This window comes from Myotis nattereri (genome assembly GCF_964212035.1).
Source record: "Myotis nattereri genome assembly, chromosome: 15".
NCBI classification, from domain to species: Eukaryota; Metazoa; Chordata; class Mammalia; order Chiroptera; family Vespertilionidae; genus Myotis; species Myotis nattereri.
In genome coordinates this window covers 55,965,685-55,991,743 of record NC_138090.1, presented here as the reverse complement: position 1 = coordinate 55,991,743, position 26,059 = coordinate 55,965,685, and the positions used below count along the sequence as shown (strand labels likewise).

General features: G+C 51.1%; 4 protein-coding genes across 3 annotated transcripts in view; all 4 read left to right on the top strand.

Annotated features, from left to right (window-relative positions):
- The window catches only part of LOC308530523 (class I histocompatibility antigen, Gogo-B*0102 alpha chain-like), a gene marked incomplete at both ends in the record, with an annotated part of 55,133 nt that overhangs the window by 3,094 nt on the left and 25,980 nt on the right, over window positions 1-26,059 (top strand). The window contains one exon of the mRNA XM_081107233.1: window positions 32-2,071. The remainder of the gene's footprint in view (window positions 1-31; window positions 2,072-26,059) is intronic.
- LOC308530516 (HLA class I histocompatibility antigen, alpha chain G-like) overlaps window positions 1-26,059 on the top strand; it is a 44,378-nt gene that overhangs the window by 11,425 nt on the left and 6,894 nt on the right.
- On the top strand, window positions 9,544-13,295 carry LOC308531382 (zinc finger and SCAN domain-containing protein 5C-like; the record flags this gene model as incomplete). Its single annotated transcript, XM_081108327.1, has 5 exons — window positions 9,544-9,927; window positions 10,247-10,459; window positions 11,313-11,472; window positions 12,424-12,887; window positions 12,972-13,295. The coding sequence occupies 5 exons, from the start codon at window positions 9,544-9,546 to the stop codon at window positions 13,293-13,295; spliced, it is 1,545 nt and encodes a 514-aa protein (XP_080964453.1).
- On the top strand, window positions 20,907-24,651 carry LOC308531381 (zinc finger and SCAN domain-containing protein 5C-like; the record flags this gene model as incomplete). Its single annotated transcript, XM_081108326.1, is given in 6 exon segments — window positions 20,907-21,290; window positions 21,610-21,822; window positions 22,679-22,838; window positions 23,780-23,997; window positions 24,001-24,243; window positions 24,328-24,651. Coding segments are annotated over 6 exon segments (1,542 nt in total).

Below are 26,059 nucleotides of genomic sequence, written 5' to 3'. Positions count from 1 at the left end.
TGAGTGTGTTCATGATGCTTGTCATCCACAGCGTGAGGCAGCTGCCGTGTAGGGACTGAGTGATGGAAGATGTGTTCACGCTCCCACTTCCTGATCAAGAACCTCTGATGGGGCCTGGCCCCTCCCTGCTCCCCACACTTTCCTGTCAGCAGAGGTGGGCTGGGCACTCCCCGTCACTCATTACTTCCTGGTGCTCTGAGCTAAAACAACTTTCTCCCGTATTGAAAATAGACGCTGATGTAACTGTGTTCATTGCTCGCCATGAAGCGTTGATGGGTTAATTAAAGGAGAAGATTCTAAAGTTTGAGAGGAAATGGATGGAAGCATGGAGAACTTTCCAGAAGCCATGTGTTTGCAGGGCTGATCCTGTCCCAGGTGGGACGGGAGGGGCTGTGAGGACTGAGTGTTGTCGGGGCCTGTGCCTGGTCAGCGCTCAGAGCATCGTGGGCTTTGACGACACTCCTCATCTGGGTCACCTCTCTGCTCCTCTGACCTTGTCCCTCAGTGGAACGCTGTCCCACCAGGACCTGTGGTCACAGGGATTCAGGCCTCCCCCAGGCCTTGTCACCTGTCCTAATGCATCATCTCCAGGACCCTGGACAGCGATGCCTTCCTGGGCAGGTCAGCCTGGGCTCAGGCCTGGGTCCCGCCCTCCGCCCTCATCTCCAGGGTGTTTTTATTTCTCTTTTTTTTGGTGGATAGTCTGCCTGTTCCTGCTTCTGTGTGAGAGCTTTGGTCTCACTGTCTGGGTGTCCCCATCTTATAGCCACTGGAGGCATTTTGCCCGTCATTGTCCCACAGGCCCAGGGCTCCCTGCACACAGGACCCCGCGGTGTGGAGAGATGGGTGTTCAGGCTCCTCCTGCTCCTGCCTCCTTCTAGGGCCCTGTTCTCCCCTGTCAGCCCCTCCCTGCTGCTCCTGAGGGGCCCTGGCACTCCTGGGTCCATGAAATCACAGTTGAGATGATAAATATGTAGACATCATCAATCATGATCCTTATTCGGTCATCATTTCATCAATACCATTTATCATATTAAATCCCCAACAATCAATGTGAAATGAATGCTGCCCTGTGAGATGTTAAAGTCAGTTCCTAATTTAAGGAAGTTAATAAAGGTACATGGAAATTATTCAGGAAATACGTTTTCCCTTTGAGCAGTGCAGCTGTTGAAAGAAGTCTCTCTTTTTTAAGGAATATTGAAGATTTTATGTAAATTTTATCTCAGGGTGGATATGAGCAATACCTGCCTTCCATGGGCACATGTCTGATGTTGGACTTGGGTAACATCACTCCTGCGAGAGTGGAGATGTCATTTTCTAGAGGAAGATAAACACATTGGAGAATGAAGGGTTGTTTTGCCCATTTTCTGTATGTTTAGTCCATTCCTATTTCTGTGAGATTCTGGCGTGTTACAGAGAAAATCAAGGTAGGAGCTTGGTTTTCAGCGAGTTGCTTCTCACACCTGCATGTTTTTACCCGGCTGACCCTCTAATTTGGCGGATGGGATGGATACACCCTGTGAGACAGTGTGGAAGGTGCTATGTATAGAGGTGCCACTTGAGTTTCCAGTTCATCACTGAAATGTAGACACGGAGTTCTGCTCCCACTCTGGGTGTAACATGAGCTTTGCCATCTTGGGGTCCATCTCCGCTGCCATGGTCACTGTCCCCCTGGCCCAAGCCGGTGTCTCCATGGTGTGTCCCTCACAGAGTCACCCCCTGGCCTGTGGCACGTTCTCCCCTGCAAGGCCTCCCCGTGCGATCCCCTGAGACCAGAGGCCCCCTCCCCCCAGCACCCTGATGCTGGCGGCCCGGTTACCACTGCCACCTGCTGCCCTCCATTTCTGCTCTCTGTGTCCCTGCCTCAGGGGACACTCACATGGCTGACGCAGACCTGCCATGTCCTGCTTCCTGCCTCCTTGCTCTGTGTCCCTTGCTGCTGATTTTAAGGGTCGTGGAGCGCCTGGGAACCTGTGCTGCTGAGCATGACTATTGACGATCTAACCTGTGGATGGCAGTTGCTATGATATTCACAGCGACGCTGCTCAGGGCTCCTCCGCGGGAGGCCAGTGTGGCCAGGGAGCCCACAGGAGCTTCTAGAAGGGCTTCAGGTGTAACTGACAGGGAGCACCAGGAGGCTCAGGGGCACAGCGCGCTGCTCTGATGCGTTCCATCCATTCACAGTCATCCCTGCGCTGCCTAAGGATGGGGACCCTCTGAGAAATGGGTGCTTCTGCGCCTTTGACGTTGTGCGAACATTAAGGGCCCTAACACCCAGATGGTCTATCCCAGTGGTTGGCAAACTCATTAGTCAACAGAGCCAAATATCAACAGTACAACGATTGAAATTTCTTTTGAGAGCCAAATTTTTTAAACTTAAACTATATAGGTAGGTACATTGTTATTAACATAATTAGGGTACTCCTAAGGCTTAGGAAGAGCCACACTCAAGGGGCCTAAGAGCTGCATGTGGCTCGTGAGCTGCAGTGCCGGGGTCCAACCCCAGCAGGTCCAGGGGTCCCCAAAGGTGTGGACGAAGTCGGCGAAGAAGGAATGACACGGAGACAGTGTTCAGTTGATCAGCAGCCTAGCCAAGATCTCCAGCCAGGATCTCCAGCCAAGTTCTGGTCTGGATCTCCAGAGAGGTTCTGCTTAGGATCTCCAGCCAGGTTCTGTGTCCATGTTCTCTTGCTAGGTTCTCCAGCCAGGTTCCCCAGGTTCCCCAGCCAGGTTCGGTCACCAGATGCTGTAGCCAGGTTCTTCAGCCAGGTTCTGGCTAGGTTCTCCAGACAGGTTCAGTCACCAGGTTCTAGTCAGGTTCTCTTGCCAATTTCTGTAGTCAGGTTCAGCCCAGGATCTTTTGCCATGTTCTCTCGCTAGGTTCTGTCTCTAGGTTCTGAGGCCAGTTTCTGTCCAGGATCCTCTGCCATGCTCTCTCCAGCGAAGTTCTTCTGTCTCTAGGTTCTGTGTCTAGGTTCTGTGTCCTGTTGTCTTGTTACATCTGTATTTATACCAGTTGATTCCAATCCTATCAATCTCTATTCCAAAGGTTAGGGCGTTTCTTATCTCCATTCCAGGGAGTAAAGATTATGTAGCTTAAGCATGATTGTTCATAGTTAAAGTGATTAATTACCCGCCTGGCACTTAGTTAAGAGGTTTTATTCCTTCCCTGACTTCAAGGGAAAATCGCTACCTGGGGAAACAACCTTTCTCAGAGACCTTGGTTAAAACACATAGTGCCAAGAAGGTGAGCAAACATATTAAGAACGGTATGCCATATATGCCAGGTCCCTTGAAACAGCAAGCGTGTACCGGCTCCCGGCACTGCAGTTTGCCCACCATGGAGCTAGCCGACTGCTTGGCAGGGGTTGCTCTGGGGCTGAGCATGGACCCCTGCACCAGGAGGTCCCCAGGTGATGCCCTGTTAGGTTCACCAGGGGTTTCTGGATCCAACCCCAGTAGGGGGCTTGCAGGAGTCAGCCAATCCATGTTTCCATCTCTCTCTCTCTCTCTCTCTCTCTCTCTCTCTCTCTCTCTCTCTCCCTGGGCCAAGGGCACAGGTCAGACCCACAGGCCCCTCATGTCACACCCACAAGCCCCTCGTGTCACACCCACAGCTCCTCAAGTCATACCAACAGACACCATGTTTCAGACCCATATTTGCAATCTTCTTCATTATTCAAACGATTTCGTTCCAGATTTTCAAGTTTCAACCTTAAGTTGACAAACACATGAGTCCAAATGCTACCTTGAAAATCTGCAAGTCGCATCTCTAAATCATCAATTTGTATCCATCGGAAATCCTTTAATTCCAAAGTAAACAACTACATCCAGATACTTAATTATTTGAACGGTCTGTTCTATGCTTCTAAATTGGTTGACTCTTTCGCTGAAATGTTCAAATAACGAGTTTACTATATAATGGTACATAAGTGTGGGCTCCATTACACTTGTTGTAGTGGCCTTCTCCAAATACTTTTTTTATCCGAGCTTGTGTTCATTGATTGGTCAGAAACTTCCCCCAAAATGGTGGCAGTCAGCTTTCCTGCTCCTGAGGAACCACTTCCCAGTCAGACTGGAATGAAAGATGTGGGTGCTTCTGAGATGCTTGTCCTGGGACCTGCAGGGGAGAGCTATGGGACTGCGGTCACTGAGCCCAATGGACTGAATGAAGGTTGTGGGTTACATTTCAGTCAAGGTCATGTACTGGTTGGGGGCAGGATCCTTGGCCCTGGTCCCGTGTTTGGGGGAGGCAACCAATCAATGTGTCTCTTTCAATAGATGTTTCTCTCTGTCTCTTTGTCTCCTTTCCACTCTCTCTAAATATCATGGAAAATATATCGTCCAGTGAGGTTTAGCACCACCACCACCATGAACAACAACAAAAGTTAAAATAGAATAAAATAAAATAAAATAAAATAAAATAAAATGGCAAGAAAGAAATGTCTAAGAGCCAAGACAGGGCCTCCCCGGGAAGATCTCCACTGTCTACACCACTGTCCAGCACAGGTGCCCGAGGTGGGTACTAACCATCACACCTGCTCATAGAAAAGGAACAGGCCTGGGGCGGGGGGTGGGGGGGGGGTGATTGTACTGAGGTCACACAGGGAATGAGTCCTGATCTGGGATTTGAACCCAAGTCGCGTTCCCTGGGCATGCCTGCTCGACCCTTGTGAAAAACTGCCTCTCCCTTCCAGGAAACACCAGCGGAAGCCCAGCTCAGGACTCACTTGGCACGTCTGGGTCTCCTGTGCACTTATCTCATGGTCCCACACGCATGTGGTTCGTGTGATGTTGTCCTGCAGACAAATTCCATGATTCCTCGTGGAGGCAGCCTGGGTGTGTGCGGTCTGTCTCCAGGAGAGCTCAGCGACAGGCATCAGCACTCACAGCAGTGCCTCCTCTCCTCACTCCAGAGTCTGCTCAGTGGCGCTGTCTACTCTCCGTGACTCACAGTTCCCCGGAGTCAGAGCCTGGCACACACACTGGGTGCTCAGGGGTGTCCGTGGGGCGAGTGACTGACAGGAGAAGGATGGAGGCCTCGAGGAAGAGCTCCACATGGCAGCAGTGGGCTGGCCACAGCTGGCCTTCCTCACACCACCAAGAACCACCGACTCATTCCACAGACATCTAAGGAGCCATGATTGCTCCTGAGGGCGGGGAGCCCTTTCTGTCCTGGCCTCTGGGGTAGCCACCTGCCATGATGCTGCCCGCTGGCTCCTCCAGCCCCGCCCCCCCATGGCCACCAGGTGCCGCCCCTCCCCTGCCTGGCTCCTCCCTGGTCTAAGCAGACCTGTACCCCAGTGTCCTCGGGGGCCCTCCCAGCTGTTTCTGGCCAAAACCCCGCTTTCACGGGAGGCGGGGGCCGGGGTCGGTGAGCAGGCGGAGCTGCCCACGGTTGGGGCTGGGGGAGCTTCTGTTCCGAGTGGACTTGACCTTTTTCCTGAGTTCAAAGTAGCGTGAGTTTTTCTTCTGAATTTTGTCCCAGTTCGCAAAGGGCAGTGAGAAGTGGAGGCACCCAGATCTCCCCTCCGCCCACCCCTCCTGACCCCCGCCCGCCCCCCCCCCCCAACACCCCCCGTGGAAGGGGCCTCCGCATAGTCCCCTGCCCCCTCTCCCTCGGGCACACACCCTATGGGGGTTGGGGGGGCAACGAGGCGGGACTGGGCCCAGGAGAGGAGCAAGGGTGGGCTCCTTGGGCAGAGGGGCAGCTGAAGGCAGGGGAGGGGCCTGGCAGCGGGCTCCCTGGTCTGCGACCCTGGAAGGCAGGAGGGGGACGGAGATGCCGGCTCTGAGAAGCGCGTGGAAACAGTTCACAAGCATCTGCCCAGAAAGAAAGTCACTGATGAGGTGCCAGCCAGTCCCGGGTTCTGTGGGGACGCCACCCTCGCGAGTGGGGTGGGGAGGAGGGTTTTGGGAACCCACCCAGCACCTGGGCAGCCATTCCTGCCCTTGAGTCTAGAGAGGGGACCCGGTGAGAGGTGGTGGAGGTGAAGGCTCCCCCATTTCCACCCACGGGGGACCGGGAGATACGCACACCCGCTGGGGCCCCAGGACCAGGTCACCCCACGTCCCTCTCAGAGGCAGGGAAAGGGCCGGGGCGGTGGTTCTGGAGACTGGGCTGTGACCAGGAGCCAGGCTGTGCTCCCAGAGGTCTGTGCGGGCCTGGCTGGGGGTGGGGGTGGTCCTTCTGTCCGAGCTCCATGGGGTCTGGCCAGGGGCTCTGTAGTTCCTCCCCTGCACCCCCTCCGCTGTATCCGGCCCTGGACCTGGAACAGGGGCCACGCCAGGCCCCGACCCACCTGCCGGGTGAGTGAGGGGAGCAGCCTGGGCCGCCCTCGCCTGGTCCCTGAATCCATCTCAGTCCCAACTTCCAAACACACCCCGAAGCCGTGACCTCCTGGACCCCCCTCACCCTCCAGGTCCAGCCGCTTCCCACGGCTCAGAACTCACGGTTTCCGATGGCTCCCACGGGTGACGGTGACCCCACGGCGTGAGGGAGGAGGAGAGACGGCAGAGAGCTCCCGCCAAGCGGAATCCTACTGTCTGCGTCCGGGTCTCCATCGCTGCAGACCAGGCTGGGCTTTTTGATTTATTTATTTATTTTAAATATATTTTATTGATATTTTACAGAGAGGAAGGGAGAGGGACAGACAGCTAGAAACATCGATGAGGGAGAAACCTCGATCAGCTGCCTCCTGCTCACGGGCTGCTAAGGTACATGTGCCCCCAACTAAGGTGCCTGCCCTTGACCAGAATCGAACCTGGGACACTTCAGTCCTCAGGCCGATGCTCTGCCCACTGAGCCCAGCAGGGTAGGGCGGGCTTTTTTATTATTTTAAAAATAAGTTATTTTCTTTTTAAATTACTTCTAGGGACAGAAAGGGGGGGGGGGCGGGGGAGAGCATTGAACCTATTGAGCTTGAACCCAAAACCAGGGCATGTGCCCAAACGGGGAACCGAACCCAAGACCCTCCGTGACCCCTCGGCACCCAGGCCCACGCTGGTATCCCTGAGCCACACCCGCCAGGGCCGGGCCTGCGTGTCTGGGTCCTTCAAATACTTCAGACGCGTGCTAAGCAGCTCATAGGCCGACATGGCCCATGGGGCCGCAGGCGTTTCTCTCCTGGGAACCGTGTGTGAGCGGATTATGAAAAATGGATCAACCCTGGTCTCTAACCAATCACACGGCAGGGAGGGAACTGGAAGTAATGCCCGGAGCGGGTATATAAACTGGCGGGTGCCAGCGCCTGGCACAGAGTTCGCCAGTCCGGGCTGCAGGAGCTGCGGGTGCGGGGGCTGCGGAGGCGGTGAGTGGGGCGAGGGCATCCGAGGCCTGGGGTTGGGAAGTGAGTTTTTACCATAAGACAATATCTGTTGGAGCTTAATTCTCTTAGGATTCTTTTGTGCTGTCTCTTGTCTGCAACAAAGTAGAAATGTTGGGGGGAAATTATAGCTTGATATTTACAACATATTAAATCCCATGGAATTCCAGGTTGTAAATATTTGTTTTCTGTATTTTCCTACAGACTCATGACCAAATAGTGATTATAATTAACCAATGGAATTTCTGTATCTTATACTTTTTTAATTGATGGTTTTGAAAGAGAGAGAGAGAGATTTGTTGTTTCACTTAGCATTGCATTCATTGGTTGACTCTTGTCTGTGCCCTGACCAGGCATGGAATCTGCAAATTTGACCTAGGAGAAAGACACACTAACCAACTGAGCTGTCTTGAGGAGAAGCAATAAAGGCTGATGTTATTGTTGTTTTGGGTTTTTTTAAATAAATCTTTATTGTTCAGATTATTACATTTGTTCCCCTTTTTTCCCCCCATAACTCCCCTCCTTGCAGTTCCCGCCCCACCCTCCGCCCTCACTCCCCACCCACTGTCCTCATCCATAGATGCACGAGTTTTGTCCAGTCTCTTCCCGCATCCCCCAAACCCCTTTCCCCCCCCCCCCCCCGACGAATAGTCAGTCCATTCCCTTTCTATGTCCCTGATTCTATTATGATCACCGGATTATTTATTCACTTGATTCTTAGATTCGCTTGTTGATAGATGCATGTTTGTTGTTCATAATTTGTATCTTTACCTTTTTCTTCTTCTTCCTCTTCTTAAAGGATACCTTTCAGCATTTCATATAATACTGGTTTGGTGGTGATGAACTCCTTTAGCTTTTCCTTATCTGTGAAGCTCTTTATCTGACCTTCACTTCTGAATGATAGCATTGCTGGATAAAGTAATCTTGGTTGTAGGTTCTTGGTGTTCATCACCTTGAGTATTTCTTGCCATTCCCTTCTGGCCTGCAAAGTTTCTGTTGAGAAATCAGCTGACAGTCGTATGGGTATTCCCTAATAGGTAACTGAGTTTCTTTCTCTTGTTGCTTTTAATATTTTCTCTTTGTCTCTTGCTCTTGGCATTTTAATGATGATGTGTCTTGGTGTGGTCCTCTTTGGATTCCTTTTGTTTGGGGTTCTCTCCGCTTCCTGGACCTGTAAGTCTCTTTCTCTCACCAGGTGGGGGAAGTTTTCTGTCATGATTTCTTCAAATAGGTTTTCAATATCTTGCTCTCTCTCATCTTCGGGCACCCCTATAATTCGGATGTTGGTACGCTTGAAGCTGTCCCAGAGGCTCCTTACACTATCTTCGTATTTTCGTATTCTTTTTTCATTTTACTTTTCCAGTTGGATGTTTTTTGCTTCTTCTCATTTCAAATCTTTGACTTGATTCTTGCGCTCCTCTGGTCTGCTGTTGGGTGTCTGTATAATATTCTTTATTTCAGTCAGTGTATGCTTAATTTCTAGTTGGTTCTTTATCACACCATCGAGGGTCTCATTAGATTTCTTGAGGATCTCACTACATTTATCGGCGGCTTCTAGACAGTTCTTGAGAGACCTTAAAAGTGTGCTTCTGAACTCTATATCCTCCATGGACAATTTTGTCCTGTTTCTTTGTCTCCACATTTTTTATGCTTTCTTGGTGCACCCCCTAGTGGTCTTTGTGCGCAGTCTTGTTGTAGTTAAGCCTTGATTGTTGTCGGCAATAGTGGGGGTGATTTGACCTCCATGCTAACTGGCTATGAGAGTCAAGGCTGATGTTATTGTTGAAATAGATTTTGGAGTTCGGCCAGTGTGGCTCAGTTGTTGAGTGTCGACCAATGAACCAACAGATCACTGGATTGTTTCCTGGTCAGGCACATGCCCAGCTTTCAGGCTCAGTCCCCTTTGGGGGGCCAGCAGGTGTCAACTAATTGATGTTTCCTTCTCTCTCTCTCCTCTTCATTCATCTCTCTCCAATCAATAAAATGAAATATTGTTTAAGAGAAGAATACTATGGGTTAACTTCCAGGGTACTCAATATGGGACCAGTGAGGGGTGTTTAGCATTGGGTGGGTCACGAGGTGAAACCCATCTCATTCTCTCCTCTCTTCCCCCCAGAACTGACGTCCTGTTACCAAGTCCATACCTTCTGTCGATCTCCATCAGGAGCTGGCTCAGGCCGGGATTGCTCCAGTCCCATTGGAGACATACTCAGGGAATATGGCTACAGACCAGGCATTTTCCAATGGTCATGGGCACCCACAGGGCAGCCTGGGCTGGGCGCTGCCACCTGCCAGACGACCCCAGGGAAACCTCACTGAAGGACAGCACTGGGACTCTGAGAGGGCGCACGTGCTCTTCAGAGCCTTCCAACACCCAGAGGACGCGGACCCCCTCCAGAGCGTGCACACAATGTCTGCGCTCCTCCATCGCTGGCTGAGGCCCGATGTGCTCACCAAGAAGCAGATCTTGGATAAGCTTCTGCTGGAGAAGTTCATGACCTGCATGCCCCTGGAGCTGCAGGCCTTGTTGAAGGAGAGGCATGTGCAGAGCTGCGAGGAACTGAAGGTCTTGCTGAGAAATAAGGAGAAACCCAGGAAATGGGTGAGTGGGACCCTCATGATGGGCAGGGGGTCGGTAAATGTACACAGAGGCATTCTTTAATTTTCTGTGTTTTATTTTTTAAATATATTTTTGTTGATTTCAGAGAGGGAGGGAGGGAGATAGAAACATCAATGATTAGAAAGAATCATTGAATGGCACTTCCTGCATGACTCAGTGGTGTGCCCTGGACTGGAATAAAATAGTGACCTCCCTGTTCATAGGCTGATGCTCGACCACTGAAAGTATGAGTGTTGAGTAGGACACATGCTGGGAGTATGATATATCCGGGGTCTTATCTTGTTTAATTTTCTCCCCACAGAAGGTCATCACCTTGCAAGAGCAGAAGTATCTTCTGGAGAATTCCTATGTCCAGATGGCCAATGAGGAAGTCGGTGACACAGACTATGTGTTGGACTTGTCCATGAAGTCCCCATCCCCCATCAGTCAGACGGGGGTACATCCTGACAACAGCCAGGAGGTCAACGGAGAGCCGGGGAACCAGCCAGGAACCAGTGACGTGGTGTGGGGACAGGTGAGTGTGTGATGCCCTGATCTGTGGGGACAGGTGGGAGCCGGTACAAGGGGACTCAGTGACCGTAGCTGCTACAGCATTTGGGACATTTGACACAGGATAGAAAGGGACCCATGAATGCATCCTGCGGATGCATTGCGCCCATGGGCATTTCTGAACCAATGTGGTCCACAGGCCAATAAAAATCTCATTTTCCTCTAGGCATTATCAGTCGTGAGGAGTGGGGAGAGCGGGGTCCAGAATCGCTTTGCCTCCATTGTTAGAGGCAGCGAGCAGTTGAGATGACCAGGAGAGGCAGCTTAGAGAATGAAGACTATACACTGTTGCCTTGGCCTGTGTTGATTAGCGGTTGGAGCATCAGACCCAGGGCTGCAGGGCTGTGGGTTTGATTCCCAGCCAAGGGCACATACTTGAGTTGCAGGTTCCATTCCCTGCCCAGTTGGGGTGATTGCAGGAGTCAACCAGTCAATGTGTCTCTCATATTTATGTCTCTGTCTGTCTCTCCTTTTCTCTCTCTCTCTTTCTCTCGGTCTACTTTCTCTATACCACCCTTCCTTGCTATCTCAAACTCAATGGAAAAATATCCTGGGGTGAGAATTAACAACAACAACAAAAAGAGTAAGGAGTGTAATATATGGGCTTGACTTAAGGTGTGGTGGGTACACATAAGGACAGACTTGGGAGTATAGGTGATGGGATTGGCCCAAGGAAGTCTAGGCAGAGCCACAAAACTGTGCTGTTAGGTAAGCTGGGGTCTCAGGTCAGGGAGATGGACAGGACTGGGGAAGGAGGGACGGAGCTTCCCAAGCCTGGCTTCAGACACATTTAACCCCCCTTGCTTACCCACTGCCAGGGGCAGAAAGTCTTCCTGCCAGAGACGATTCCCACGAAAAGTGATCTGGAGTGTGTGAGACCCATGGAGAATTTGGTGACTTTAGAGAAGGATGTGATGGAAGACAGGGAAGAGGCAGCAGTACTCACATCTCCAGACCCTCCGCTTCCCAGCAGTCCTGGTGAGTATGGAAACTGGGCTTGTAGAGCAATGATTACTGTGTCATAAATCAGCAAGCGAGATACAAGACGCCTTAATGAGCCAATTGGTTAGGAGCCTTTATTACATGCAGGCTCAGCGCAGAATATCTCTGTCAAATTTGGAGAAAACAAAGGAAAGAGTATTCCTCTTTTATATGCTTCTAGGTCTTTGTGTAAGTTATTTTTGCAGACAGCTTGTAACCTTGAGTACATATCGTATCTAACAAACACCTCGCATGGAAATATTATCAGTGTCAGCTTCTCAGCCCCTCAGGTTCCATCGCTAGTTTGCCAGGTCAGACACTTAAGTTTATCTTTTCTATTTTTTAAGCTAAAAAAACAAAGTTAATTTATAGAATAACACAGGAACATGGCAGAGTTGACTTACAGAACAAGGGACTCTCTGAAAATAGCAGAGCATTTCAAACAGCCGTTTCACAAAATAGAGATTACTGTGCTTCATTATTGATGCCCCCTCTGCTGGGTCCCCTCCTGGGCATCCAGTGTGGTCATCTATTGGGGACGGTTGTCTCTCAATGCCAAGCCTCCTCCATCACAGACTCCCTGGTGCCCTAAGGTCTAAATTCTTGGGTTTGTTCCTGGATGGGAAGGTTTTTCAACCTACATTGGCTTTGGTTCAAAGGCATTTGGTAGTGTTCAAAGTGCTCTTTTAATAAAAAATATATACTTATATTTATTTTTAGAGAGAGTGGAGGGGAGATGGAGAGAGATAGAAACATGGATGATAGAGAAAATCATCGATTGGCTGCCTTCTGCCTGGCATCCACCGGAGGTCGAGCCCCACAACCCGGGCATGTGCCCTGACAGGGAGTGGAGGTGGCGACCTCTTGGTTCCTGGGTGGATGCTCAGTCCATGAGCTGAGTGGAAAGTGCTCTTTGATTAATGTTGTGTGTTGAATACTTTCTTTCAGGAGACTCGGTGAAGGCAGAGGGGGAGCAGAACCCGCAGGAAGGAATTGGTCTGGAGCATGTGCATGTCGGTGACGTACCTTCCACCCACGTTCCGGACACATGGGCCTTGAGTCAGCGTCCAAAGAGAAGAGATTCCGGGAATCCAGGAGGTGCCACCAAGAGAAAAAGGGGCAACACTCCCACCCCCCAAGAGGAGCCTCAAGAAGGAGCCGTGTCGTGGGACAGAGGAGAAGTCACCAGACGGCACAGGTGCCATTCAGTGGGTGCGTCAAGCACCGTGGAGCCTACTGGTCACCCTGTTGGCAAGGAATCCAGTTGGAAGATACCCTATGAGTGTGAAGACTGCAGCAAGAGGTTCAGCTACAGATCAGAGTTAGAACTTCACCTGAGGACACACACAGGAGAGAGACCCTTCCAGTGCCTTGACTGTCCCAAGAGGTTCACTCAGGTCTCGCACCTCCACGTCCACCAGCGGATCCACAGGGGGGAGAAGCCGTTCTGCTGTACAGTCTGCCAGAAGAGGTTCACTCAGTTCTCGCACCTCCAGGTCCACCAGCGGATCCACACGGGGGAGAAGCCGTTCTGCTGTACAGTCTGTGAGAAGAGGTTCACTCACGAGTCCACGCTGCGTGACCACCAGCGGGTCCACACCCAGGAGAAGCCTTACCAGTGCACCGTCTGCCAGAAAAGGTTCAGCCAACGCGGGAACCTCAACATCCACATGCGCACCCACTCGGGCCTGAAACCCTACCGGTGTCCCCATTGCCACCTGGCCTTCCGCCAACAGGGGACATTTAAACGCCACCAAAGGACACATGTCAACGGGGTGCCCCAGGGGCTCCAGGTCCCTTCTGACCAAGAAGGAAATTAACTGGTCTCTCCCCTTTGTGTGTCCTCTGGTGAAGGTCTGAGATTTGTAACTGAAACTTTTGCTTCAAAAATGGTCTATGAGCACTTAGACAGACAGGATTCTATGAGTTAGAATTGTGGTTCTTGAGTAATTACTCATGTTTCCTATTGGCCCCATACTCTGTCAGACTTGCTGTTTGTTTCAATAAATATTTCACGATTCAACCCTTATCCCTTGTTTGTCCTCTGTTGTCCTTTATTTCGTTGCAGAATAGGGAGGTCCCAGGAGAGTGGCCAGATGCCCTACAGAATACCCAAGGGCCATGTGGACCTCAGATACACCACATTTTTTATTTTCTAAAAATATATAAATATTTGTATGGATTTCGGAGGGGAAGGCAGAAGGAAGAGAGAGATGGACACATCAATGATGAGACAATTATGCCCTGATCGGTTTTGCTCAGTGGATAGAGCGTCGGCCTGTGGACTGAAGGATCCAAGTTCCCTTCCAGTCAAGGCCATGTCTCTTGGTTGCTGGCACATCCCCAGGAGGGGGCGTGCAGGAGGCAGCTGATCGGTATTTCTCTCATTGATGTTTCTGACTCTCTATCCCTCTCCCTTCTTCTCTTTAAAAAAACAATAAAATATATTTTTTTAAAAAAATATAAATAAATTACATTTTTAAAAAATGATGAGAGAATCGTGGATTGGTTGCCTCCTGCACGTCCCCTACTGGAAATGCAGCCCGAAACCCACACATGTGTTCTTGAATGGTATTGAACCTGGGACCTTTCAGTCCTCAGGCCAACGCTCTATCCACTGAGCCAAACCAGCCAGAACCACAGCATTTTTTAGATGTGTGTGTTCTGAATTATTCCTTTATCTGACATTTGCATTTCACTGAGCATCGTGGTTAGAGAGAGAGAGAGAGAGAGAGAGAGAGAGAGAGAGAGAGAGAGATTGGTTGCTCCCTGTAGGCACCTGAACCAAGGATTGAATCTTTTGCTGCACAAGCTGGTGCTAAACCAAGGGATACTCTCCAGTACCCGGGCTTGGTGGCCACACCCAGAGATAAGGGTTTGCCTGGTGTGGGGTGTGGCTCCCCATGGGCTTCTCCTGTATGACTGACTCGGCTGGTTCAGGGCTCTGGTTGCCCAGTGTGGTAACTGTGCTGGCTGCTCTGTGGTAACTCCAGGTCTACAAAGTCTCTGCAATCAGTGAGTCCACTTCAGTGACTGGAACACCCACCTGGATGCACAGCCCACACGGGATGGACTCTGCTGTGTGTCCGGAAGGTCTGCTCGTCACCACCCTGGGCCCCACACCTGGACATTGTCCTGGGGGGAGAGTCAGGACTCAGGAGGAGGGTGAGTGGGTTCTGTGTGACAAACAATTCAGTCACTCCTGCCTCTCCAGCCACGGCCCCCGACCACATGCATCCACACATCTGGGCTACTTGTTGGCAATGAAAACCTATTAAAACAGCCCTGTTGGGTGGCTATGTGGTTAGACCCTCAAACCGAAGTGTCCCTGGTTTAGGAACCAGTCAAAGGCACTTACCTCGGTTGTAGGTATAATCCCCACTCCAGTTGGGGCACAGTGCGGAGGCAACCAATTCATGTGTCTCTCAGATATCAATGATTCTCTCTCTCCCTCTCTCTCCTTTCCTCCCTGAAATCAATAAAAATATGTCTTAAAGAGTAAAAATCAACGGAAAATATATCCTCTGGTGAGGATTTGAAAAAAAATTAAAAATAAAACCTACGGAAGCAGAAACTCGGGGCATGGGTCCAGCATGCTGGTGCCCTGAGCCCCCCAGGTGGTGGTAATACTGTGATTCTTCAACCACAGCCGGTCCTCCCTGGTTCCCACACCCGGATCACCTGGGGCTTCATTTGGGGTTTGTTTTGAAATGATTACAGCGTCACAGGAAGTGGCGACACTAGCCCAGGGCGGTCTCGTGTATTAAAAAAAAAATGCCTGCAAGCCGCTCGAGGTGAGTGTATTTAAGCATCAGGAAGGGGACAGGATGGTGGCCTGCTCCCCTATTTCCTCCGTTCCGGCTCTTTTCAGAGTCCACCGTGACTCTGGTCCTGACAGAATCAGCATCTCTCAATCCAACTCTCTGGAACTCTGTTTTGTTTCTCTTGTTAATCCTCACCCAAGATTATTTTTCCCATTGTTTTTTGAGACAGAGAAGAATGGAGGAAAGGAGAGAGAGAGAGAGAGAGAGAGAGAGAGAGAGAGAGAGAGAGAGAGAAGATGGGGAGAGAAAGAGAGAGTGAGAACAATTAATTAGTTCTTGGATAAGCTTCTGCTGGACAAGTTTATGACCTGCGTGCCCCTGGAGCTATTAATAGCAGTTAGACCTTAACTAGGGGGACACACCCAGGAGAGAGACCCTTCCACTGCCTTGTGTGTCCCAAGAGGTCCATTCAGGCCTCGGACCTCCACGACCACCAGCGGATCCACACGGGGGAGAAGCCGTTCAGCTATAAAGTCTGCGAGAAGAGGTTCACCCACGAGTCCACGGTGCGTGGAAGATCTCCACTGTCAACACCACTGTCTAGCACAGGTGCCTGAGGTGGGTACTAACCATCACACCTGCTCATAGAAAAGGAACAGGCTTGGGGCCCGGGGGGGGGGGGGGCGGTGACTGTCCCGAGGTCACACAAGGAATGAGTCCTGAGCTGGGATTTGAACCCAAGTAGGGTGCCCTGGGCATGCCTGCTCGGCCCTTGTGAAAAGCTGCTTCTCTCTTCCAGGAAACACCAGCAGAAGCCCCTCTCGGGACTCACTGGGCACGTCTGGGTCTCCTGTGCACTTATCTCATGGCCCCACATGCATGTGGTTGGTGTGATGTTGTCCTGCAGACAAATCCCATGATTCCTCGTGGAGGCAGCCTGGGTGTGTGCTGTCCGTTTCCAGGAGAGCTCAGCGACAGGCATCAGCACTCACTGCAGTGCCTCCTCTCCTCACTCCAGAGTCTGCTCAGTGGCGCTGTCTACTCTACGTGACTCAGAGTTCCCCGGAGTCAGAGCCTGGCACACACACTGGGTGCTCAGGGGTGTCCGTGGGGTGAGTTACTGACAGGAGAAGGATGGGGGCCTGGAGGAAGAGCTCCACATGGCAGCAGGGGGCTGGCCACAGCTGGCCTTCCTCACACCGCCAAGAACCACCGACTCATTCCACAGACATCTAAGGAGCCACGATTGCTCCTGAGGGCGGGGAGCCCTTTCCACCCTGGCCTCTGGGGTAGCCGCCTGCCATGGTGCTGCCCGCTGCCTCCTCCAGCCCCCCCTGGCCACCAGGAGCCGCCCGTCCCCCGTTGGCTCCTCCCTGGTCTAAGCAGACCTGTACCCCAATGTCCTCGGGTCCTTCCCAGCTGTTTCTGCCCCAAACCCAGCTTTCCCTGGAGGCGGGAGCCGGGAACGGTGAGCAGGCAGAGCTGCCCACAGTGGGGGCTGGGGGATCTTCCGTTTCGAGTGGACTTGACCTTTTTCCTGAGTTCAAAGTAGAGTGAGTTTTTCCTCTGAATTTTGTCCCAGTTCGCAAAGGGCAGTGAGAACTGGAGGCACCCAGATCTCCCCTCCTCCCACCCCTCCTGACCCCCGCCCGCCCCTGCCAACACCCCCCATGGAAGGGGCATCCGCATAGTCCCCTGCCCCCCCTCCCTCTGGCACACACCCTATGGGTGTTGGGGGGCAACGAGGTGGGACGGGGCCCAGGAGAGGAACGCAGGTGGGCCCCTTGGGCAGAGGGGCAGCTGAGGGCAGGGGAGGGGCCTGGCAGCGGGCTCCATGGTCTGCGACCCAGAAAGGCAGGAGGGGGACGAAGATGCGAGCTCTGAGAAGCGCGTGGAAACAATTCACCAGCATCTGCCCAGAAATAAAGTCACTGATGAGGTGCCAGCCAGTCCCGGGTTCTGTGGGGGCGCCACCCTCGCGGGTGCGGTGGGGGTGAGGGGTTTTGGGGAACCCACCCAGCACCTGGGCAGCCATTCCTGCCCTTGAGTCTAGAGAGGGGACCCGGTGAGAGGTGGTGGAGGTGAAGGCTCCCCCATTTCCACCCACGGGAGATACCGGGAGATACGCACACCCGCTGGGGCCCCAGGACCAGGTCACCCCACGTCCCTCTCAGAGGCAGGGAAAGGTCCGGGTCAGCACCAGGGCCGCCAGGGCTGTGGTTCTGGAGACTGGGCTGGGACCAGGAGCCAGGCTGTGCTCCCAGAGGTCTATGCGGGCCTGGCTTGTGGTGGGGGTGGTCCTTCTGTCCGACCTCCATGGGGTCTGGCCAGGGGCTCTGTAGTTCCTCCCCTGCACCCCCTCCGCTGTATCCGGCCCTGGACCTGGAACAGGGGCCACGCCAGGCCCCGACCCACCTGCCGGGTGAGTGAGGGGAGCAGCCTGGGCCGCCCTCGCCTGGTCCCTGAATCCATCTCAGTCCCAACTTCCAAACACACCCCGAAGCCGTGACCTCCTGGACCCCCCTCACCCTCCAGGTCCAGCCGCTTCCCACGGCTCAGAACTCACGGTTTCCGATGGCTCCCACGGGTGACGGTGACCCCACGGCGTGAGGGAGAAGGACAGATGGCAGCGAGCTCCCGCCAAGCGGAATCCGACTGGTCTGCGTCCGGGTCTCCATCGCCTGCAGACCAGGCCGGGCTTTTTGATTTGTTTACTTATTTTAAATATATTTTATTGATTTTTTACAGAGAGGAAGGGAGAGGGACAGACAGCTAGAAACATCGATGAGAGAGAAACATCGATCAGCTGCCTCCTGCTCACCGGCTGCTAAGGTACATGTGCCCGCAACTAAGGTGCCTGCCCTTGACCAGAATCGGACCTGGGACACTTCAGTCCTCAGGCCGATGCTCTGCCCACTGAGCCCAGCAGGGTAGGGCGGGCTTTTTTATTATTTTAAAAATAAAATTATTTTCTTTTTAAATTCCTTCTAGGGACAGAAAGAGAGGGGGAGGGCGGGGGAGAAACATTGAACCTATTGAGCTTGAACCCAAAACCAGGGCATTTGCCTAAAGGGGGATCCCAACCCAAGACCCTCCGTGACCCCTCGGCACCCAGGCCCACGCTGGTATCCCTGAGCCACACCCGCCAGGGCCGGGTTTGTGTGTCTGGGTCCTTCAAATACTTCAGACGCGTGCTAAGCAGCTCATAGGCCAACACGCCCCATGTGGCCGCAGGCGTTTCTCTCCTGGGAACCATGGGTGAGCGGATTATGAAAAATGGATCAACCCTGGTCTCTAACCAATCACAGGGCAGGGAGGGAACTGGAAGTGATGCCCGGAGCGGGTATATAAACAGGCGGGTTTCAGCGCCTGGCACAGAGTTCGCCAGTCCGGGCTGCAGGAGCTGCGGGTGCGGGGGCTGCGGAGGCGGTGAGTGGGGCGAGGGCATCCGAGGCCTGGGGTTGGGAAGTGAGTTTTTACAATAAGACAATATCTGGAGGAGCTTAATTCTCTTAGGATTCTTTTGTGCTGTCTCTTGTCTGCAACAAAGTAGAAATGTTGGGGGGAAATTATAGCTTGATACTTACAACATATTAAATCCCATGGAATTCCAGGTTGTAAATATTTGTTTTCTGTATTTTCCTATAGACTCATGAACAAATAGTGATTATAATTAACCAATGGAATTTCTGTATCTTATATTTTTTTAATTGATGGTTTTTGAAAGAGAGAGAGAGAGATTTGTTGTTGCACTTAGCATTGCATTCATTGGTTGACTCCTGTCTGTGCCCTGACCAGGCATGGAATCTGCAAACTTGATCTAGGAGAAAGACACACTAACCAACTGAGCTGTCTTGAGGAGAAGCAATAAAGGCTGATGTTATTGTTTTTTTGGTTTTTTTAAATTAAATCTTTATTGTTCAGATTATTACATTTGTTCCTCTTTTTTCCCCCCATAACTCCTCTCCTCCCAGTTCCCGCCCCAACCTCCGCCCTCACTCCCCACCCACTGTCCTCATCCATAGGTGCACGAGTTTTGTCCAATCTCTTCCCGCATCTCCCACACCCCTTCCCCCCCACCCCGACCCAAGAAGAGTCAGTCCATTCCCTTTCTATGTCCCTGATTCTATTATGATCACCAGATTATTTATTCACTTGATTCTTAGATTCACTTGTTGATAGATGCATGTTTGTTGTTCATAATTTCTATCTTTACCTTTTTCTTCTTCTTCCTCTTCTTAAAGGATACCTTTCAGCATTTCATATAATACTGGTTTGGTGGTGATGAACCCCTTTAGCTTTTCCTTATCTGTGAAGCTCTTTATCTGACCTTCACTTCTGAATGATAGCTTTGCTGGATAAAGTAATCTTGGTTGTAGCTTCTTGGTATTCATCACCTTGAGTATTTCTTGCTATTCCCTTCTGGCCTGCAAAGTTTCTGTTGAGAAATCAGCTGACAGTCGTATGGGTATTCCCTTGTAGGTAACTGAGTTTCTTTCTCTTGCTGCTTTTAAGATTCTCTCTTTGTCTTTTGCTCTTGGCATTTTAATTATGATGTGTCTTGGTGTGGTCCTCTTTGGATTCCTTTTGTTTGGGGTTTTCTGCGCTTTCTGGACCTGTAAGTCTATTTCTTTCACCAGGTGGGGGAAGTTTTCTGTCATGATTTCTTCAAATAGGTTTTCAATATCTTGCTCTCTCTCATCTTCTGGCACCCCAATAATTCTGATGTTGGTACGCTTGAAGCTGTCCCAGAGGCTCCTTACACTATCTTCGTATTTTCGAATTCTTTTTTCATTTCACTTTTCCAGTTGGATGTTTTTTGCTTCTTCTCATTTCAAATCTTTGCCTTGATTCTTGCGCTCCTCTGGTCTGCTGTTGGGTGTCTGTATAATATTCTTTATTTCAGTCAGTGTATGCTTAATTTCTACTTGGTTCTTTATCACAACATCGAGGGTCTCATTAGATTTCTTGAGGATCTCACTACATTTATCGGCGGCTTCTAGACAGTTATTGAGAGACCTTAAAAGTGTGCTTCTGAACTCTATATGCTCCATGGACAATTTTGTCCTGTTTCTTTGTCTCCGCATTTTTTATGCTTTCCTGGTGCACCCCCTAGTGGTCTTTGTGCGCAGTCTTGTTGTAGTTAAGCCTTGATTGTTGTCGGCAATAGTGGGGGTGATTTGACCTCCAGGCTAACTGACTATGAGAGTCAAGGCTGATGTTATTGTTGAAATAGATTTTGGAGCTCGGCCAGTGGGGCTCAGTTGTTGAGTGTCGACCAATGAACCAACAGATCGCTGGATTGTTTCCTGGTCAGGCACATGCCCAGCTTTCAGGCTCAGTCCCCTTTGGGGGGCCAGCAGGTGTCAACTAATTGATGTTTCTTTCTCTCTCTCTCTCTCCTCTTCATTCATCTCTCTCCAATCAATAAAATGAAATATTGTTTAAGAGAAGAATACTATGGGTTAACTTCCAGGGTACTCAATATGGGACCAGTGAGGGGTGTTTAGCATTGGGTGGGTCACGAGGTGAAACCCATCTCATTCTCTCCTCTCTTCCCCCCAGAACTGAGGTCTTGTTACCAAGTCCATACCTTCTGTCGATCTCCATCAGGAGCTGGCTCAGGCCGGGATTGCTCCAGTCCCATTGGAGACATACTCAGGGAATATGGCTACAGACCAGGCATTTTCCAATGGTCATGGGCACCCACAGGGCAGCCTTGGCTGGGCGCTGCCACCTGCCAGACGACCCCAGGGAAACCTCACTGAAGGACAGCACTGGGACTCTGAGAGGGCGCACGTGCTCTTCAGAGCCTTCCAACACCCAGAGGACGCGGACCCCCTCCAGAGCGTGCACACAATGTCTGCGCTCCTCCATCGCTGGCTGAGGCCCGATGTGCTCACCAAGAAGCAGATCTTGGATAAGCTTCTGCTGGAGAAGTTCATGACCTGCATGCCCCTAGAGCTGCAGATCTTGGTGAAGGAGAGGCGAGTGCAGAGCTGCGAGGAACTGAAGGTCTTGCTGAGAAATAAGGAGAAACCCAGGAAATGGGTGAGTGGGACCCTCATGATGGGCAGAGGGTCGGTAAATGTACACAGTGGCATTCTTTCATTTTCTGTGTTTTATTTTTTAAATATATTTTTGTTGATTTCAGAGAGCGAGGGAGGGAGATAGAAACATCAATGATTAGAAAGAATCATTGAATGGCACTTCCTGCATGCCTCAGTGGTTTGCCCTGGACTGGAATAAAATAGTGACCTCCTAGTTCATAGGCTGATGCTCGACCACTGAAAGTGTGATTGTTGAGTAGGACACATGCTGGGAGTGTGATATATCCCGGGTCTTATCTTGTTTAATTTTCTCCCCACAGAAGGTCATCACCTTGCAAGAGCAGAAGTATCTTCTGGAGAATTCCGATGCCCAGATGGCCGATGAGGAAGTCGGTGACACAGACTATGTGCTGGACTTGTCCATGAAGTCCCCATCCCCCATCAGTCAGACCAGGGTACATCCTGAGATCAGCCAGGAGGTCAATGGAGAGCCGGGGAACCAGCCAGGAACCAGTGACGTGGTGTGGGGACAGGTGAGTGTGTGATGCCCTGATCTGTGGGGACAGGTGGGAGCCGGTACAAGAATACTCAGTGACCGTAGCTGCTACAGCATTTGGGACATTTGACACAGGATAGAAAGGGACCCATGAATGCATCCAGCGGATGCATTACGCCCAAGGACATTTCTGAACCAGTGTGGTCCACAGACCGATAAAAATCTAATTTTCCTCTAGGAATTATCAAGAGTGGGGAGAGTGATGTCCAGAATCGCTTTGCCTCCACTGTTGGAGGCAGAGAGCAGTTGAGATACCAGGAGAGGCAGCTTAGAGAATGAAGACAAAGCTCTGTTTCCTTGGCCTGTGTGATTAGCGGTTGGAGCATCAGACCCAGGGCTGCAGGGTTGTGGGTTTCATTCCCAGCCAAGGGCACATTCTTGAGTTGCAGGTTCCATTCCCTGCCCAGTTGGGGTGATTGCAGGAGTCAACCAGTCAATGTGCCTCTCATATTTATGTCTCTGTCTGTCTCTCCTTTTGCCTCTCCCTCTCTCTCTCTCTCTCTCTCTTGCTCTACTTTCTCTATACCACCCTTCCTTGCTATCTCAAACTCAATGGGAAAATATCTTGGGGTGAGAATTAACAACAACAACAAAAAGAGTACGGAGTGTAATATATGGGCTTGACTTAAGGTGTGGTGGGTACACATAAGGACAGACTTGGGAGTATAGGTGATGGGATTGGCCCAAGGAAGTCTAGGCAGAGCCACAAAACTGTGCTGTTAGGTAAGCTGGGGTCTCAGGTCAGTGAGATGGACAGGACTGGGGAAGGAGGGACAGAGCTTCCCAAGCCTGGCTTCAGACACATTTAACCCCCCTTGCTTACCCACTGCCAGGGGCAGAAAGTCTTCCTGCCAGAGACGATTCCCACGAAAAGTGATCTGGAGTGTGTGAGACCCATGGAGAATTTGGTGACTTTAGAGAAGGATGTGATGGAAGACAGGGAAGAGGCAGCAGTACTCACATCTCTAGACCCTCCGCTTCCCAGCAGTCCTGGTGAGTATGGAAACTGGGCTTGTAGAGTAATGATTACTGTGTCATAAATCAGTGAGTTAGATACAAGACGCCTTAATGAGCCAATTGGTTAGGAGTCTTTATTGCATGCAGGCTCAGAGCAGAATATCTCGGAGAAAACAAAGGAAAGAGTATTCCTCTTTTATATCCTTCTAGGTCTTTGTGTAAGTTATTTTTGCAGACAGCTTGTAACCTTGAGTACATATAGTATCTACCAAACACCTTGCATGGAAATATTATCAGTATCAGCTTCTCAGCCCCTCAGATTCCATAGCTAGTTTGCCAGGTCAGACACTTAAGTTTATCTTTTCTATTTTTTAAGCTAAAAAAACAAAGTTAATTTATAGAATAACACAGGAACATGGCAGAGTTGACTTACAGAACAAGGGACTCTCTGAAAATAGCAGAGCATTTCAAACAGCCGTTTCACAAAATAGAGATTACTGTGCTTCATTATTGATGCCCCCTCTGCTGGGTCCCCTCCTGGGCATCCAGCGTGGTCATCTATTGGGGACGGTTGTCTCTCAATGCCAAGCCTCCTCCATCACAGACTCCCTGGTGCCCTAAGGTCTAAATTCTTGGGTTTGTTCCTGGATGGGAAGGTTTTTCAACCTACATCGGCTTTGGTTCACAAGCGTTTGGTAGGGTTAAAAGTGCTCTTTTAATAAAAAATATATACTTATATTTATTTTTAGAGAGAGTGGAGGGGAGATGGAGAGAGATAGAAACATGGATGATAGAGAAAATCATCGATTGGCTGCCTTCTGCCTGGCATCCACCGGAGGTCGAGCCCCACAACCCGGGCATGTGCCCTGACAGGGAGTGGAGGTGGCGACCTCTTGGTTCCTGGGTGGATGCTCAGTCCATGAGCTGAGTGGAAAGTGCTCTTTGATTAATGTTGTGTGTTGAATACTTTCTTTCAGGAGACTCGGTGAAGGCAGAGGGGGAGCAGAACCCGCAGGAAGGAATTGGTCTGGAGCATGTGCATGTCGGTGACGTACCTTCCACCCATGTTCCGGACACATGGGCCTTGAGTCAGCGTCCAAAGAGAAGAGATTCCGGGAATCCAGGAGGTGCCACCAAGAGAAAAAGGGGCAACACTCCCACCCCCCAAGAGGAGCCTCAAGAAGGAGCCGTGTCGTAGGACAGAGGAGAAGTCACCAGACGGCACAGGTGCCATTCAGTGGGTGCGTCAAGCACCGTGGAGCCTACTGGTCACCCTGTTGGCAAGGAATCCAGTTGGAAGATACCCTATGAGTGTGAAGACTGCAGCAAGAGGTTCAGCTACAGATCAGAGTTAGAACTTCACCTGAGGACACACACAGGAGAGAGACCCTTCCAGTGCCTTGACTGTCCCAAGAGGTTCACTCAGGTCTCGCACCTCCACGTCCACCAGCGGATCCACAAGGGGGAGAAGCCGTTCTGCTGTACAGTCTGCCAGAAGAGGTTCACTCAGTTCTCGCACCTCCAGGTCCACCAGCGGATCCACACGGGGGAGAAGCCGTTCTGCTGTACAGTCTGTGAGAAGAGGTTCACTCACGAGTCCACGCTGCGTGACCACCAGCGGGTCCACACCCAGGAGAAGCCTTACCAGTGCACCGTCTGCCAGAAAAGGTTCAGCCAACGCGGGAACCTCAACATCCACATGCGCACCCACTCGGGCCTGAAACCCTACCGGTGTCCCCATTGCCACCTGGCCTTCCGCCAACAGGGGACATTTAAACGCCACCAAAGGACACATGTCAACGGGGTGCCCCAGGGGCTCCAGGTCCCTTCTGACCAAGAAGGAAATTAACTGGTCTCTCCCCTGTGTGTGTCCTCTGGTGAAGGTCTGAGATTTGTAACTGAAACTTTTGCTTCAAAAATGGTCTATGAGCACTTAGACAGACAGGATTCTATGAGTTAGAATTGTGGTTCTTGAGTAATTACTCATGTTTTCTGTTGGCCCCATACTCTGTCAGACTTGCTGTTTGTTTCAATAAATATTTCACGATTCAACCCTTATCCCTTGTTTGTCCTCTGTTGTCCTTTATTTCGTTGCAGAATAGGGACGTCCCAGGAGAGTGGCCAGATGCCCTACAGAATACCCAAGGGCCATGTGGACCTCAGATACACCACATTTTTTATTTTCTAAAAATATATAAATATTTGTATGGATTTCGGAGGGGAAGGCAGAAGGAAGAGAGAGATGGACACATCAATGATGAGACAATTATGCCCTGATCGGTTTTGCTCAGTGGATAGAGCGTCGGCCTGTGGACTGAAGAATCCAGGTTCGCTTCCAGAGAAGGCCATGTCTCTTGGTTGCGGGCACATCCCCAGGAGGGGGCGTGCAGGAGGCAGCTGATCGGTATTTCTCTCTCATTGATGTTTCTGACTCTCTATCCCTCTCCCTTCCTCTCTGTAAAAAAACAATAAAATATATTTTTTTAAAAAAATACAAATAAATTACATTTTCAAAAAATGATGAGAGAATCATGGATTGGTTGCCTCCTGCACGCCCCCTACTGGAAATGCAGCCCGAAACCCGCACATGTGTTCTTGAATGGTATTGAACCTGGGACCTTTCAGTCCTCAGGCCAACGCTCTATCCACTGAGCCAAACCAGCCAGAACCACAGCATTTTTTAGATGTGTGTGTTCTGAATTATTCCTTTATCTGACATTCGCATTTCACTGAGCATCGTGGTGAGAGAGAGAGAGAGAGAGAGAGAGAGAGAGAGAGAGAGATTGGTTGCTCCCTGTAGGCACCTGAACCAAGCATTGAATCTTTTGCTGCACAAGCTGGTGCTAAACCAAGGGAGACTCTCCAGTACCCGGGCTTGGTGGCCACACCCAGAGATAAGGGTTTGCCTGGTGTGGGGTGTGGCTCCCCATGGGCTTCTCCTGTATGACTGACTCGGCTGGTTCAGGGCTCTGGTTGCCCAGTGTGGTAACTGTGCTGGCTGCTCTGTGGTAACTCCAGGTCTGCAAAGTCTCCTTGAAATCAGTGAGTCCACTTCAGTGACTGGAACACCCACCTGGATGCCCAGCCCACACAGGATGGACTCTGCTGTGTGTCCGGAAGGTCTGCTCGTCACCACCCTGGGCCCCGCACCTGGACATTGTCCTGGGGGGAGAGTCAGGATTCAGGAGGAGGCTGAGTGGGTTCTGTGTGACAAACAATTCAGTCACTCCTGCCTCTCCAGCCACGGCCCCCGACCG